Genomic DNA, 13,018 nt, shown 5'->3' on the forward strand with positions numbered 1-13,018 from the left:
ACACTGACATGTACATAATAGGCTTTTTTTCTGTCCTCTCATGCTGGAAAAACATTGCAGAGAAGTAATGAAACATTTTGTGCAACGCTTCATTGGCTTTACTTCAAGCTGTGCCATTCAACATGGCCCTGATTTTCATTTTTTCTTCTTTTTCACTCTAACTTTTTTTATCCAATATTGTCTTCTACCTCCTAACTCTCTGTACTTCTTACTGTTTTTTCTCTTTTCGTCTCCCTCCATGCTTTTCTCTCAGGAGCAGTGATRTCAATCCACTCCAGGGCTCAGCGTTTTGAGGTCTTGCCAAACGGCACCCTTGTTATCCAGAATGTTCAGCTGCAGGACAGGGGCACATATATTTGCAGTGCGACCAGCTTCCTGGGTCGTGACAGGTGAGAATATTGATGTTTGAAATGCATATTAATGCACAAGTCTGTATTACATTCAGTTGCGATGACCTTGGGTCACAGTGTAATCAGTTTTAATGACTTTGGGCCACAGAAAACTCAGTTATTGTAAAGTCTTTGATTAGGCATCTTATTATTGCACACTACTGAAAGGTGAGTGCGGACAATAATGTTTTTGACTGAGTGTGTCTGTCTATTACCAAAATATCTCATCACTGAATAAATTTTAATGAAATTTTCAAAAATAWTAATAAATGTGGATTTAACTGATTAACTTTTGGAGTCAACTAAATTCAAAAATACTTTCACAGAGAATGGATCAGACACACACACACAAAAAAAGTACAACTCTCAATTTTACAAATGTTGGCCAAAAAGCTGGCATGGTAGGAACCGAGAGGGAGACCAATTTAATATTTTGAGTAGTATTACGTTGTAAAATATCTTTGTTTAAAGTTGCCATAAATTATTTGGAGTCGACTTGGTCTGTCTTCAAAATATGAACCGCCGTATGAATTGTCTTTTAATGAAGCTTTCAGTCATTGGAGATACGTCTACATCTAATTACGGCGTTAACTTGATTCAAGATGACTACTATAGCTCATTGATGTCATCCAACACAAAATGGCTATAACTCAATCAATTTCAGATAATGAGGTAAAATTTGATGTGGAAGTTGCTGAGAGCCATAACACAACACGTTAATAAAGTGGTGCATAAGGTTGTTTTCAAGATTTGACTGAAATGGCTGCAAAATTGTCACTTTTCAACGGAGATTAGATTAACACTGACATTAGAAACCAGTGTTAAATACATTCCTATAAAGAATGGCAGGCCTTTAATTTCCACAGTTATGTCTAATTTATGTAAGGATAAATCCAAATATGTCTTGGTGAAAGCTGTTTGTTTGTGTTCTGTACATATTAACTCATTCTCACTCCCGACTCGTCACATAATGACACTTTTCCGAGGTTCCCTCTGCGTCTTATTTTGATGCTTCGGGTACACCCGTCACGTCAGTTATTGACACACCAGGCATTTCCATTTTCCCTTGGCATCTGGGTTTGACACGTTGGGACGCAAAATATAGGGGTCTTTGAGTTGGGGTCCGTGGTTAATATTTGGGATCAGGGTTAATGGTTAATTTTAGGTAGTGGGGTCAGGGATAGGATGTCTAGGGCGATTATTAGGTAATTTTAGGCTTTGGGGCACGTAGTTGACGTGAATTTCCTTCACTTTCTAAAAATGGTTCATTTTAGGGGTCAGGGTTGATAGTTAATCTTAGGTACTAGGGTCAGGGACAGGATGTCTAGAGTGAATTTCAGGTTTTGTGAAGGTTAGTTTTTGTGCATTTTCTACACGTTCTGAAATTATGACAATGGATTCCGCCCCATCTCGTCAATAACTGACGCGAGGGGGTACCTGATGTGTCAAAATCGGACGCAGAGGGAACCTTGGAAAAACGTCAATATGTGACGACTTGGGAGTGAGAATGGGTTTTATATGTCTGAATTACAGCTTTGTGTAAAAAGCTTAAAATTGATGTATTTTATGTCAGTAATGAAAACGAGTTTGTTCAACGTATTCATGACAGGTTGCTCACTACCCTGGATGTCTGGACCCGCCCTCCTCGTATGCAGCTGGCAAGTTCCAGAGAAGTAACCATTCATCAGGGTGGAGACGTTCACTTGGAATGCCAAGCAGATGGTGTTCCAACCCCGCTGCTCTCCTGGGTTCTGCCTGATCGTTCCACTCTAACCTCTGCCGTCACCTCCTCCAGTCGAATCAACGTGGATGCAAACGGAACTCTTCACATCCCAATGATTTCACCCAGTGATCGAGGAGTGTATCGCTGTGTGGCGTCCAACTCGGCTGGTGCAGCCAGTGCTTCGGTGCGTGTACACGTGTCTTCGTTGCCCCCAGTGATACAACAACCCAAGGAGGAACACCTGCTCTTCTCTCTGGGGAGGCCTGTTTATGCACACTGCTCTGCCCGAGGAGCCCCACCACCAGCTCTGCGTTGGCGAATCCCAGATGGGACCCTTGTGCGTCCATCCCAATTCCTTCACGGCAACCTCTTTGTCTTAACCAATGGGACGCTGCATATTCGCAAAGTTGGGCCAAAAGATGCAGGGAGTTATGAGTGCACAGCCAGTAATGCTGTAGGGACCTCTAAGAGAACAGTGTGGGTAAAAGTTGAAGAGTTTGCAAAACAAGGAGAAGTGAGAATTGAAGGCATGAAAGACAAAACAGCATCTAATTCATCTTCTTTCAACAAAGACAAAACATTGGTCATCCCCAACCACCCCTCAGATCCATTCGACTCCAGGAAAATCTCCCCTGTACATCCCTCTGACAGATCTAGGAACTTGTCGATCAGCCCAAGCCCTTTTAACTCTTCCTCTAACTCACCTCCTAAAATCAATAAAACAGTAAAAGCTTACCCTTCACACTTTCCCAACATCAAAAAAGCAAATCCCTCCTCTGTTTTCTCACAGTCCACTGTGCCAACATATAACAGTAAAGTCTYGCACAGTATAAACAGTACAAGAGTTCTTTCTCTCCCAGCAGACAGAAAGGTCTCATCTGGTTTGCAGCCGGTGCCTGTCTCCCCTTTCACTAAAGCCCATATTGTCTCAACATCACCCTCCACCTCCACTGTCAACTATGGGGGAGTTTTAAAGCTTTACTGCTCTGTAACTGGCAACCCCACCCCCAACATTATCTGGAGGACCCCAGGAAAGAAACTAGTAGACACACAATACAGGTACAGTGAATGACTGTGCATGTTTGATGTTTTTATTCTTATATCTTATGATGGCTCTGACAGTAGCATTTCTAGTTCAGCTTTAAGACCTTAAATGACTTGTATGCACTTCTGTGTTCACATTTGATTTTAAGCTTTGATCGGCGTCTGAAGGTGCATCCAAACGGCACACTGTTGGTCCAAACAGTAACAGAGAAAGATGGTGGAGACTACCTGTGCATCGCACGCAATAAGGTTGCAGATGATTATCGACTTTTGCACGTGAATGTGGCAACCAGGCCTGCAAAGATCGAGCCAAAACAATCTCTTAATCATTTGGTGTCATTTGGGAAATCACTGAAGGTAAATATGAATAAAACAAAAAAAGTGTCTGCAATTTTCTATTTATTTTATTACGTACAAATAGCCACATACTGATCTGAGTTTACTAATAATCTAAAATTTACCATCATTGTTAAAATAGAGATGATATTGACATGACTATATAAAACCACAGTATCCAATAAAAATGTATAAAGGCCTATGAGGTGCTTACGCAATGAATCCAGTCTTTATCACTTAATCRATGTGGTTTAGTTACTAGTTATTTTAAAGAAGATAATATCTCCACTTGCAGATATTCAACATAAACATGCTGACYTTTAAAAATAAATAAATCATTGAAATATTTTGATTCTATTTGTGTCATTAAGAAATTGTTTTTGAAGACTAATCTGAAGCTCTGACAATGTTCAAAGTCACCTTTTAGCATAAAAATGCATCCAATTGCTGAGAAATAACCTGGCAGAGAAAGAGTTTTGTAATTGAAAACACAAAAGCAGACAGGTCATACAACAGGCTTTTATGAATCCTAAATATCCACCTTAAGGGAACGATAATGCACCAATCAATATTTAGGCCACAATGAAAAATAATGTCATAAAGGTTGAATGCAAGAAATGAAATCCTATAATATTGTGGAAATGTGCTACTCTTTATTTTTAATTCAATTTAAACATTTATGAGCTTCTGGTGGTGCCCTTWGAGTCCCACTAAATCGATAGTTGATTAGATGTGTTTTATGTGCTGCTTTTTTCACTTGTAATAAAATAGACACAATGGGCATGCAGGATAACTTAAAATAAAGAAAATTAATTTGTTTCAGGCAGATKAAGATAAAAAAGAACACATTTAAATGCACCACTGATACTCTAATCCTCTGCAGATGGACTGCCAGGCATCTGGCCTGCCTCCTCCAGCTGTGCGTTGGAGCCTACCAGATGGAACCATGGTTAGCAGTGTGGAAAACAATAGGAATCGACCACAGAAACTAACTGTGTTTGATAATGGGACATTATTGGTTCCAGTTGTAGGCGTGGGAGAAGAAGGCATTTATATATGCTATGCTGAAAACCAAGCAGGTCAAGACACCATGAAGGTAAATGGAGCCATCTTTCTTGGAAACCTAAGAAATATATTTTTATTATTTATTAAATAATATTCTTCTCTCTGTAGCTGCCTTTTAAAATTTAATAATAAAAAATAAAACACTGTTAATAAATGCAAATAAGACTGTCAAGTTTTAGCTATGAATTTTAAGTGTTAGCATTTATTCACTATTTTTGTCTATTCATTTTCTTTAAGGTCAAAGTAAAGACTGTGAAGACAGCTCCACCAACCTTTGCCGATGGCAAAAGCCACAGTTTCATCAAAGTACGCCAGGGAGAAACTGTCACAATTCCCTGCTGGGCCAGGGGAGATCCTGCACCAACGGTGTCGTGGTTTTCCCCAGCACGTCGTGTCATCCCACAGAGTTTAGGATTTGACTATTATTCTGAGCGAATTGCTGTGGTTTCAGATGGAACCCTCAAGGTGCGTTCAGCCCAAAAGACAGACGCAGGAAATTATACATGTCAAGCAAGGAACTCAGCTGGGGTGAGAAACTTTGTGGTAAGCCTGCAAGTTGAGCCCTTTACACATGGACCACGTGAGCAAGTGTCAGAACAAAGTTGGAGAATTAACCGTGAACATGAGCGCAGCCATGACACTCGATCAGGAGACGTCACTGACAGCAAACCAATCATCAAGCATGCATCTACTAGTGGGATCACAAACAAGCCAGGCGGCAATAATGGTAGAATTCAAAATGTGGTACAAAACACTGATGTAAATGTAATACTCAGTGGCTCTAATCCTGGCTTGAGAAGTTATCATCAGAATGGATTCAAGAGTCCTGTGGGTGGATTTACAACTCAGCTAGGTGGGATCATTGCTGGGCCAAACAGAGCACAAAGTGTCGGCACTAAAGTAGATACCAGTGAAACAAACAAAAACAAACCTAGCATATTGAGTCAAAGTAATAGTTTAGGTTACAGTCAAAATACGTTAAAAGAAAATGGTGGTGACAGAGATCCTGGAGCAAACAATTATGAAATCACTGCAGGAAGAACCAAAAATGATGCTAACGTCAACAGATACAACAACAGATTAAGTATTTCAAGAAGTGTTGAAAGCTTTAGCAGTAGTTTGTCAAATAGTGGAGCTGGTAGTACAGTTGCAGGACATGGTTTTAGTGAGAATAGTAATTTAGGAGGGAATAGTGACAGTAGAAGAAACAGTGATGGTATAAGTGGTAGTTCTGGTGCAGCTCAGGGTGTGGTAACAATAATCAAGCAGCGAGCGATTAAAGACCAGACAGTTCTTCTACCATGCCCATCCCAAGGGTTTCCTGCACCTCGTCTGTCCTGGCTTCTTCCAGGAAACGGCATGCTGCCAGCTCCTTACTATGGCAGTCGACTCACTGTGCACCGAAACGGCTCTTTGGAGCTGCGGGGCCTACGAGTGGATGACGGTGGTACTTTTCTTTGCGTAGTGAAAAGTGAAAAAGAGGAAATGCTGATCCGGGTGGAGCTGGAGGTATCGGAGCCACAAGTGGATACAAGGTCTCCACAAGAGGGAGCCGTGGAGAAAAAATCACAAGCAGGTGTTCCATTAAATCCACCTCAATCCTCAAGACCAGTGCCGCCTCTGCCRCACCTGCAGAAGAGCTTCAGTTTGTTTGAGTATCCTCGTCCTGTAAACTCTTTACCATCCAGGAGCTTGATCTCTGAGCCCACAGTGAGCACCAGAACAGCCCCGCTAGTGAGCACCATTAATGGAGAAACCCTCAGATTGCCTTGTCCCACTACTCAAACCCAGGTCTCGTTTTTATGGACAACACCCGGTGGCAAGGTTCTATCCAGGGGTGAAAATGRAGACTCGGGTCGTTTCACAGTGCATGAAGATGGAACACTAATTATTAAAGACACCTCTGTGTTTGACAGAGGCAGCTACACTTGCAAAGTCTCCAGTCAGGACTCGGTATCTGTCCTCACAGTTCCGGTCATTGTTATTGCCTACCCTCCCCGCATCACAAAAGGCCCCTCTCCTGTGACCTACACCAGTCAAGGTGTTGCTGTGGAGCTGCCCTGCCTGACTATAGCGACACCACGGGCCACAGTAACCTGGGAAACACCGGACSTGGTACAGCTGAGGGTGATGGGTCAGCCTCGGATTTATGGCAACCGCTATCTGAGTCCTCAGGGCTCTTTGGTGATCCAGAACCCGACACACAGGGATACAGGGTTTTACAGATGCACTGCCAAAAACGTAATTGGAGTGGACAACAAAGCAACCTACCTTCATGTTATGTAAATGGGACAAAGCAAACAGAGACACATTAATCCATCTAAGCATGAACATGAGAAACAGAAATTCCACTATTTCYGTTAAATGAACTCTTCCTGTTTTGCTCATACCCAAAGGATCWGCAAAGCTCTGCCCCCAAATGACTGCTGAATCATAGGAACACCATAAATAAAAATGTGCTATGTACGTATGTTTTTAATGTATAATACTGTCAATACTGTATCATATAGACAATAATTCAAAAGATGTTCTGCAGATACACTGTTGTGCATTTTTCTCTGCATAAACAGGGAACTATTGGAAAAAATGTTTATTTGCAAATTCAACTTTTTTTGTGCCATACTATTTAATTAAGTGGTGCTCATTTCATGAWTGCCTCTAACCCTTGAAGTCTCTAATTTATATAGGGATCAACTGAATTTTTCCTCTTTGCTTATACAGGCTTTGCATCTATGCCTTGTTGCAAAATGTTTGAACTRGGTTGTCAGATTAAAATGATCATCTCGATGATCTGAAAACATTACTTTCATTTGAGTATTTAATGATCTTAAAGCAGAACCCTTAAAATTTGAAGCCCCATGTAAAGGGTTAAATATCAAGTGCTAAGATTGAAACTGCAACATGTTTCTATCTGCGCTTTAAATAATAATAATAATCTGTTCTCTAAACCACTATGCTTTCTATTTGTCTTGGAGCCACTGAGTGCTCTAAACACWCAGCATCAAACAGCAAGGTCATTTTTGTCTGACAAATCTCTGCATCCACAAATGTATTCAACTTGATCAGATAAATGAGAATATATTTTGTTTTGATCTGAAGTGAGTAAAAGGGTTTTCTTTTGTTAGATGCAAAATAGAAAAAAAAAGAAAAAAGAAATGTGTGGTTTAGAGGTGTCTTTTTGACCTCGGTGAGCGTAAACTGTAAAACAAATGAGCACATTTGTAGTATTCCACTCATATGAATACATTTTTGACAAACAGAAATTTGGAGGACTTTGAGGTTAGGAGTTATGCATTACAAAGACTTCTTTGTGACTTTCAAGGCATTGCATCACATTTCAAGTTCTCGGAGTAATAATGGGGCAGAATTAATATGGAAGAATTAATAGAACCATATGGTTAGTCAAGTTTTTGAAGAGTCATCCTAATAGTTTTATTATTATTATTATGTGTTTGTTGGCTTGTCTAACAGACAATTTGTTTTTTTAATGTTTTATTGTTCTTTAACTTATTTCTCTTGTAAAAACTCACTTATGTTGCCTGTTTTTGTACTAAAGGGAGAACTTATTTGCATTTGTTTTGTATACTTTTTATCACACTGCGATGAATATTTGCTTTGTATTTGAGCAAAAAAAATCATTTTTATTTAAGAACATAAATAAAACTGAKTGTTTACTCATGAAAATGTCACAGTTTTGGTTGAAAATAAGGCAAAACTAGAAAATAATAGAGTGCTCTGTGGGAGTGAATGAGAAAAGTAAGCAGCTTGTGTGAGGGCGAGAGTGAGGAAGCAAGAATTTTTCTGGAGTTTATTATGAGAACAGAAACTCCTTATCCTCAGCTTAGCTGTCACACCAGGAAATGGAGTCTTAGCCGTAGATGAGACACATGTTAATGACATCATATTTCCCTTCTTTGGGTAATGCAATAAAACTCACAGCAGCCTGCAGAGCAGCTCCACACGCGCACCACCTTGCATGATCTCACAGCTGGCGTTCACCCTCTAAACACAACAAATACTAATATTGTGAACTAATTATACCAGCATACTGTAAGAGCAGTGTGCCAACAAGGTGCAATATCTGTTTTTAAATAAGAACCTGCTGCTGGATACAATTAAAAGCAATTATWAATATGACAAGTTTTTAATAAGATTTAATATCTACTTTTTGAATTATCACAATAATAAGCTGGTGTTTGCTTCAGCTCCCAGGTTAAAAAATATTATACTAAGTATACTAAATCTAAGTATACTTTAGTATACTTGAAGCCCCACGGATCATCAGTATACTTAAAGAGTGCTATTTTGGAAGAACTAATTTAATACTAAATATATTTTAGTTGTATTTAAGTTGTACAAAAGCACAATTTTAAGTGTATTAAGTATACTTTTAAATACTAAAATGGAACAACGTCAAATATACCTAGAACACTTTAAGTGTATAGACAAAGATATACACTTAAAGTGTACTAAGTATATTTAAAGTTGTTCCATTCTAGTATTTAAATGTATTCTTAATATACTTGAAATTGTGCTTTTGCACTACTTAAATACAACTAAAGTATATTTAGTATTAAAWTAGCTGTTCCAAAATAGCACTCTTTAAGTTGCTGATGATTAGTGTGGCTTCAAGTATACTAAAGTATATTYAGATTTAGTATACTTAGTATAATATTTTTTCACCTGGGCAAAATCCAACCACTGTGCTGGTTGCTTCAAATTGCCTGGTTTTAAATCCAACATACAACTTACTAACAATTATTTTGAGTTAGGTTTAGAATTAATTCACTTTCTTATCTGTGTTATTTTTAGCTCTTTTACTCACTTTTGCAGTCATACCTCAGCTTGTTTCGAGTTTTACCTGAGCAGCATAAACAAAAGAACAACTGAATCAATACTTTAAAAAAATCAATACGCAAGTGCCTCAAGTTTTGTGATTAAGGGAAACTGGATTGAAAAAGAGTGAGGGTAAAATGGCTCGTTTATAGTTTCATTTTGTATATTTAACAGAAAAGCATCCTTCCTTCATGTGAGCCTCGTTTAAATAATGACATGCTTCCTTTAAACCAGTGGACCCAAAACTGCTTCACTCTCCACAGACGTCATGTAGCTGTCCTTTTTTTCCTTTGACTGTCATTTCTTCGCAGCTCCTTTTGGCTTTCATCCCCCGAGTACACATTTCTGCAAAGCTACTGGGCCCTTACTTACTGTAAGCGTACGTGTTCGCAGAACAATGCTTGATGCTGTGAACCCCAGTTCCAGTTCCAGTGAAAGTAGGCCAGCCAGTTAAGGACCATGAGTCAGACTTTTCTCCAGAGAAGGGAGACTCCCTGACTTGACAGCATCATTAACAGCTGACCAACACACCCTGCCCCTCTCATCCTACCATCAAACTCCTCTTGAGAGTTTCACACAGCAGACCCAAGCTATTTGAACAGACCCACTTGACCTAATACTTGATCTGCGCACACCCAAAGCCTGGGCTCAGCATTTTTTTCACGATGGATACTGGATTCATTTGTCTCCCCTGGTGTAAAAATCTGATGCAGTCACCGACTAAAGATGTTTTCAAATAAGTATCGATTTAAATCATGCTGAACTCAGTGATACTTTCTCAGGTCTGCTTTTGATTACATTATTTATCTCATTTTAAGTTAGCATTTTGTTTGTATTCTAATAGCAGAACATTTTGCTGCCTATTTGTAAAACTCCTGCCAAAAATGTTCAATCAGTAAATTGCTGTAGAGTCAAGACAACACAAACATGTGATACTAATATATGTCTAAACACAAACGTAAACACAGGATGATGGCATCATCAGGAAAATGTTCCCAGCTGGGAAATACACTTTGAGTTGTCTTATGTCCTCATCTGGAACAGCTGGTGGCACGTCATTATGGTGATCTCTGCTTTACTGTTCTGATTATGTTTATTAGTTGTGCTCTTAATGTATTTTGCTTAAACTCCACATTTTAAGTTGCCATCTGTTTTCCCATCAAGTCATGACTGTAAAATTTTTATGGCAACAGCTGACTAAAGGAGGGGTTCAGAAAGGGAAATCCAGTTCCAAACACTGACCCGAACCTCATTTCTTTATCACTTCAGCTCATTAATCCATAGGTGAGTCTTCAATAAAATACATCTTAAGGACAATGTTTTTTTTTKATTTAATTAAAAGAAAAAAACATTCAATAAAATTGATCAGTGGTGCAGTTGGTGTTACTTCTTAATGGATAAAATCCTGGCCTTTCTGGGTGGAGTTTGTAATTTCCCCCTGTACACGAGTGGGTTTTCTCCAGGTGGTTTCCAGTTCCTGTTGTTTCCTATTATTGTGTCAATGGTTGTTTCTCTCTACAAACTGTCCATCTTACCAAGTTTTAAAATCTTATATCCAGCCAAAAAGTCTTTTTGATCTTGTTTTGAGACTGATTTACTAAACAAGAACTGATCATGTAAGAATAATAATCTTGTTTTCAGAATGCGTAAGACTATTTGTCTTGTTAGTCTGAAAATTTGACTCAAATTAAGTAAAAAATTTCTGCCAGTGGAGTAAGAAAATTTACTTGGTAAGATTCTTGAAATAAGAAAAAAATGCGTCAAATCAAGTATTTCAAGAATCTTACCAAGTAAAATTTTCTTATTCTTATTGGCAGAAATTTTTGACTTAATTTGAGTCGAATTTTCAGATTAACAAGACAAATAATCTTACACAATCTGAAAACAAGATTATTATTCTTACACAGTCGGTTCTTGTTTAGTAAATCAGTCTCAAAACAAGATCAAAAAGACTTTTTGGCTGGATATAAGATTTTAAAACTTGGTAAGATGGACAGTTTTTCTGTGATAGACTTGCAACCTGTCTAGAATGAACAGCAACCCAGAGAGGATAAATTTTGTCTGGTCGTGTGTTTGTTAGGAATCTTGGGGTGACTTTGGACTGATTTTAAATGTAATGAACACATCAGTGCATTAGTTCAATCTAGCTTTTATCATCTGAGGCCTAAAAGTAGAATTAAATATTATCTTCCTCAAAATGCAGTTGAGAGGGTTATTCATGCTTTTATCACGTCTAGACTGGACTTCTGCAAGTCCCTTTATTGCGGGATTGATCAGTCTTTGTTTTGTCGTGTACAGCTGCTGCAGAATTCAACGGAGACAAAACGACACGAACACATCCGTCTGATCTTGTATTCTCTTCACTGGCTGCCTGTTTCTTTTAGAATAGTTTTTAAGATGTTGTTTTTGTTTTTTAAATGTCTAAATGGGCTGGCACCTCCTTATTTATGGAGCTTTTACACTTTCCGAGTAGATCTCTAACATCTATGGATCAAAAGCTTTTAGTTGTTCCCAGGTCTCGGCTTGTGACCAGGGGAGACAGAGCTTTTTCAGTTGCAGGTCCTAGGCTCTGCAACAATCTTCCATTGTCTGCAAGGTCCACTGGGTCTCTAAATGATTTTATGTCTCTTTTAAAAACTCGTTTTTTTTAAAYGGACGTTTGAGACTTGAGAGCACGATCATTAGGCCAGCCTTTGTTTTGGTTGATTGTTCATTTTGTTAACCCTGTACTTTGTTTATTGTTTGGATTTTATGTTCCTGTGCAGCACTTTGGTTTTTAATGGGCTTTATAAATAAACAATGATGGTAATGATGTGGGTAAGAATAATGCATGTGTGAAATCTATATATTACTTGTAATTTACAGAAACAAAATATTGAAAATGATTGAGTCTTTGCTCAAATCTGTACAAAATGACTGAATCATCATCATTTGTGAGTTGCTAATGTCTATTCTCTGAGGGCGGCCATCTTTAATGGAGTTGACTCCAAAGGGCAGGTTTTGGACATTGGTTTGTGAGATATTTCGTCAAATAAACACACATGCACACGGTCAAAAACAAAACAAACAACCTTTTCGCCTCACATTTGGCAGCGGGAGATATTCACTCATAACCTGAAAGCACGCAAAACACACTCCGGTGCTACATCAGCTCACATTCAACTTGTCCAACATCGGTGGTGACATAAGTGTTTATTCATGCCAAGTAAATCTGGCACATCAATGAGACACATGTCACGGTCCGCCCAGCTTTCATGTCTGAATCACTGTGAAACAGACAGACAGCAGCTATAGTCATCTGTTTGCTCTCAGTTTGGATGTGCCTTAATGGAGAACGGACCCACAAACAAGATCTCTTCTTTTGACAGTGACAGATTTTATGAAAGGCTTGAAAGGTTTTTTGTTTGCAGGACTGGAACTCATTTCTAGATTTCGCTGAATTCTAAAGTTTTAGGTGAAGGACCTATTTCAAAATGTTACTGTGTGACGAATCATCTACTAGAATTGTAATTAGTAACGAAGCCACTGCTTTACTAAAGGTCAATGCAGTTTTTTTACACAACAAAAGTGCTCCACAAGTCCCGAGCAACCTCTGACAGCACCATTACTTTTGTTTTTATTGTTA

General features: G+C 38.7%; 1 protein-coding gene across 1 annotated transcript in view; it reads left to right on the forward strand.

The window, feature by feature from the left end:
* Positions 1–8,241, forward strand: part of LOC106526466 (matrix-remodeling-associated protein 5) — an 18,528-nt gene extending 10,287 nt beyond the window's left edge. Inside the window, exons 8-12 of the mRNA XM_014021086.1 lie at positions 254–389; positions 1,999–3,171; positions 3,306–3,513; positions 4,376–4,588; positions 4,795–8,241. Coding sequence (XP_013876540.1) covers positions 254–389; positions 1,999–3,171; positions 3,306–3,513; positions 4,376–4,588; positions 4,795–6,843 — 3,779 coding nt within the window. The 3' untranslated portion in view covers positions 6,844–8,241. The remainder of the gene's footprint in view (positions 1–253; positions 390–1,998; positions 3,172–3,305; positions 3,514–4,375; positions 4,589–4,794) is intronic.
* Positions 8,242–13,018: the final 4,777 nt, after the last annotated feature.

Source organism: Austrofundulus limnaeus, unplaced genomic scaffold (genome assembly GCF_001266775.1).
Source record: "Austrofundulus limnaeus strain Quisiro unplaced genomic scaffold, Austrofundulus_limnaeus-1.0 Scaffold277, whole genome shotgun sequence".
In the NCBI taxonomy this organism is placed as follows: Eukaryota; Metazoa; Chordata; class Actinopteri; order Cyprinodontiformes; family Rivulidae; genus Austrofundulus; species Austrofundulus limnaeus.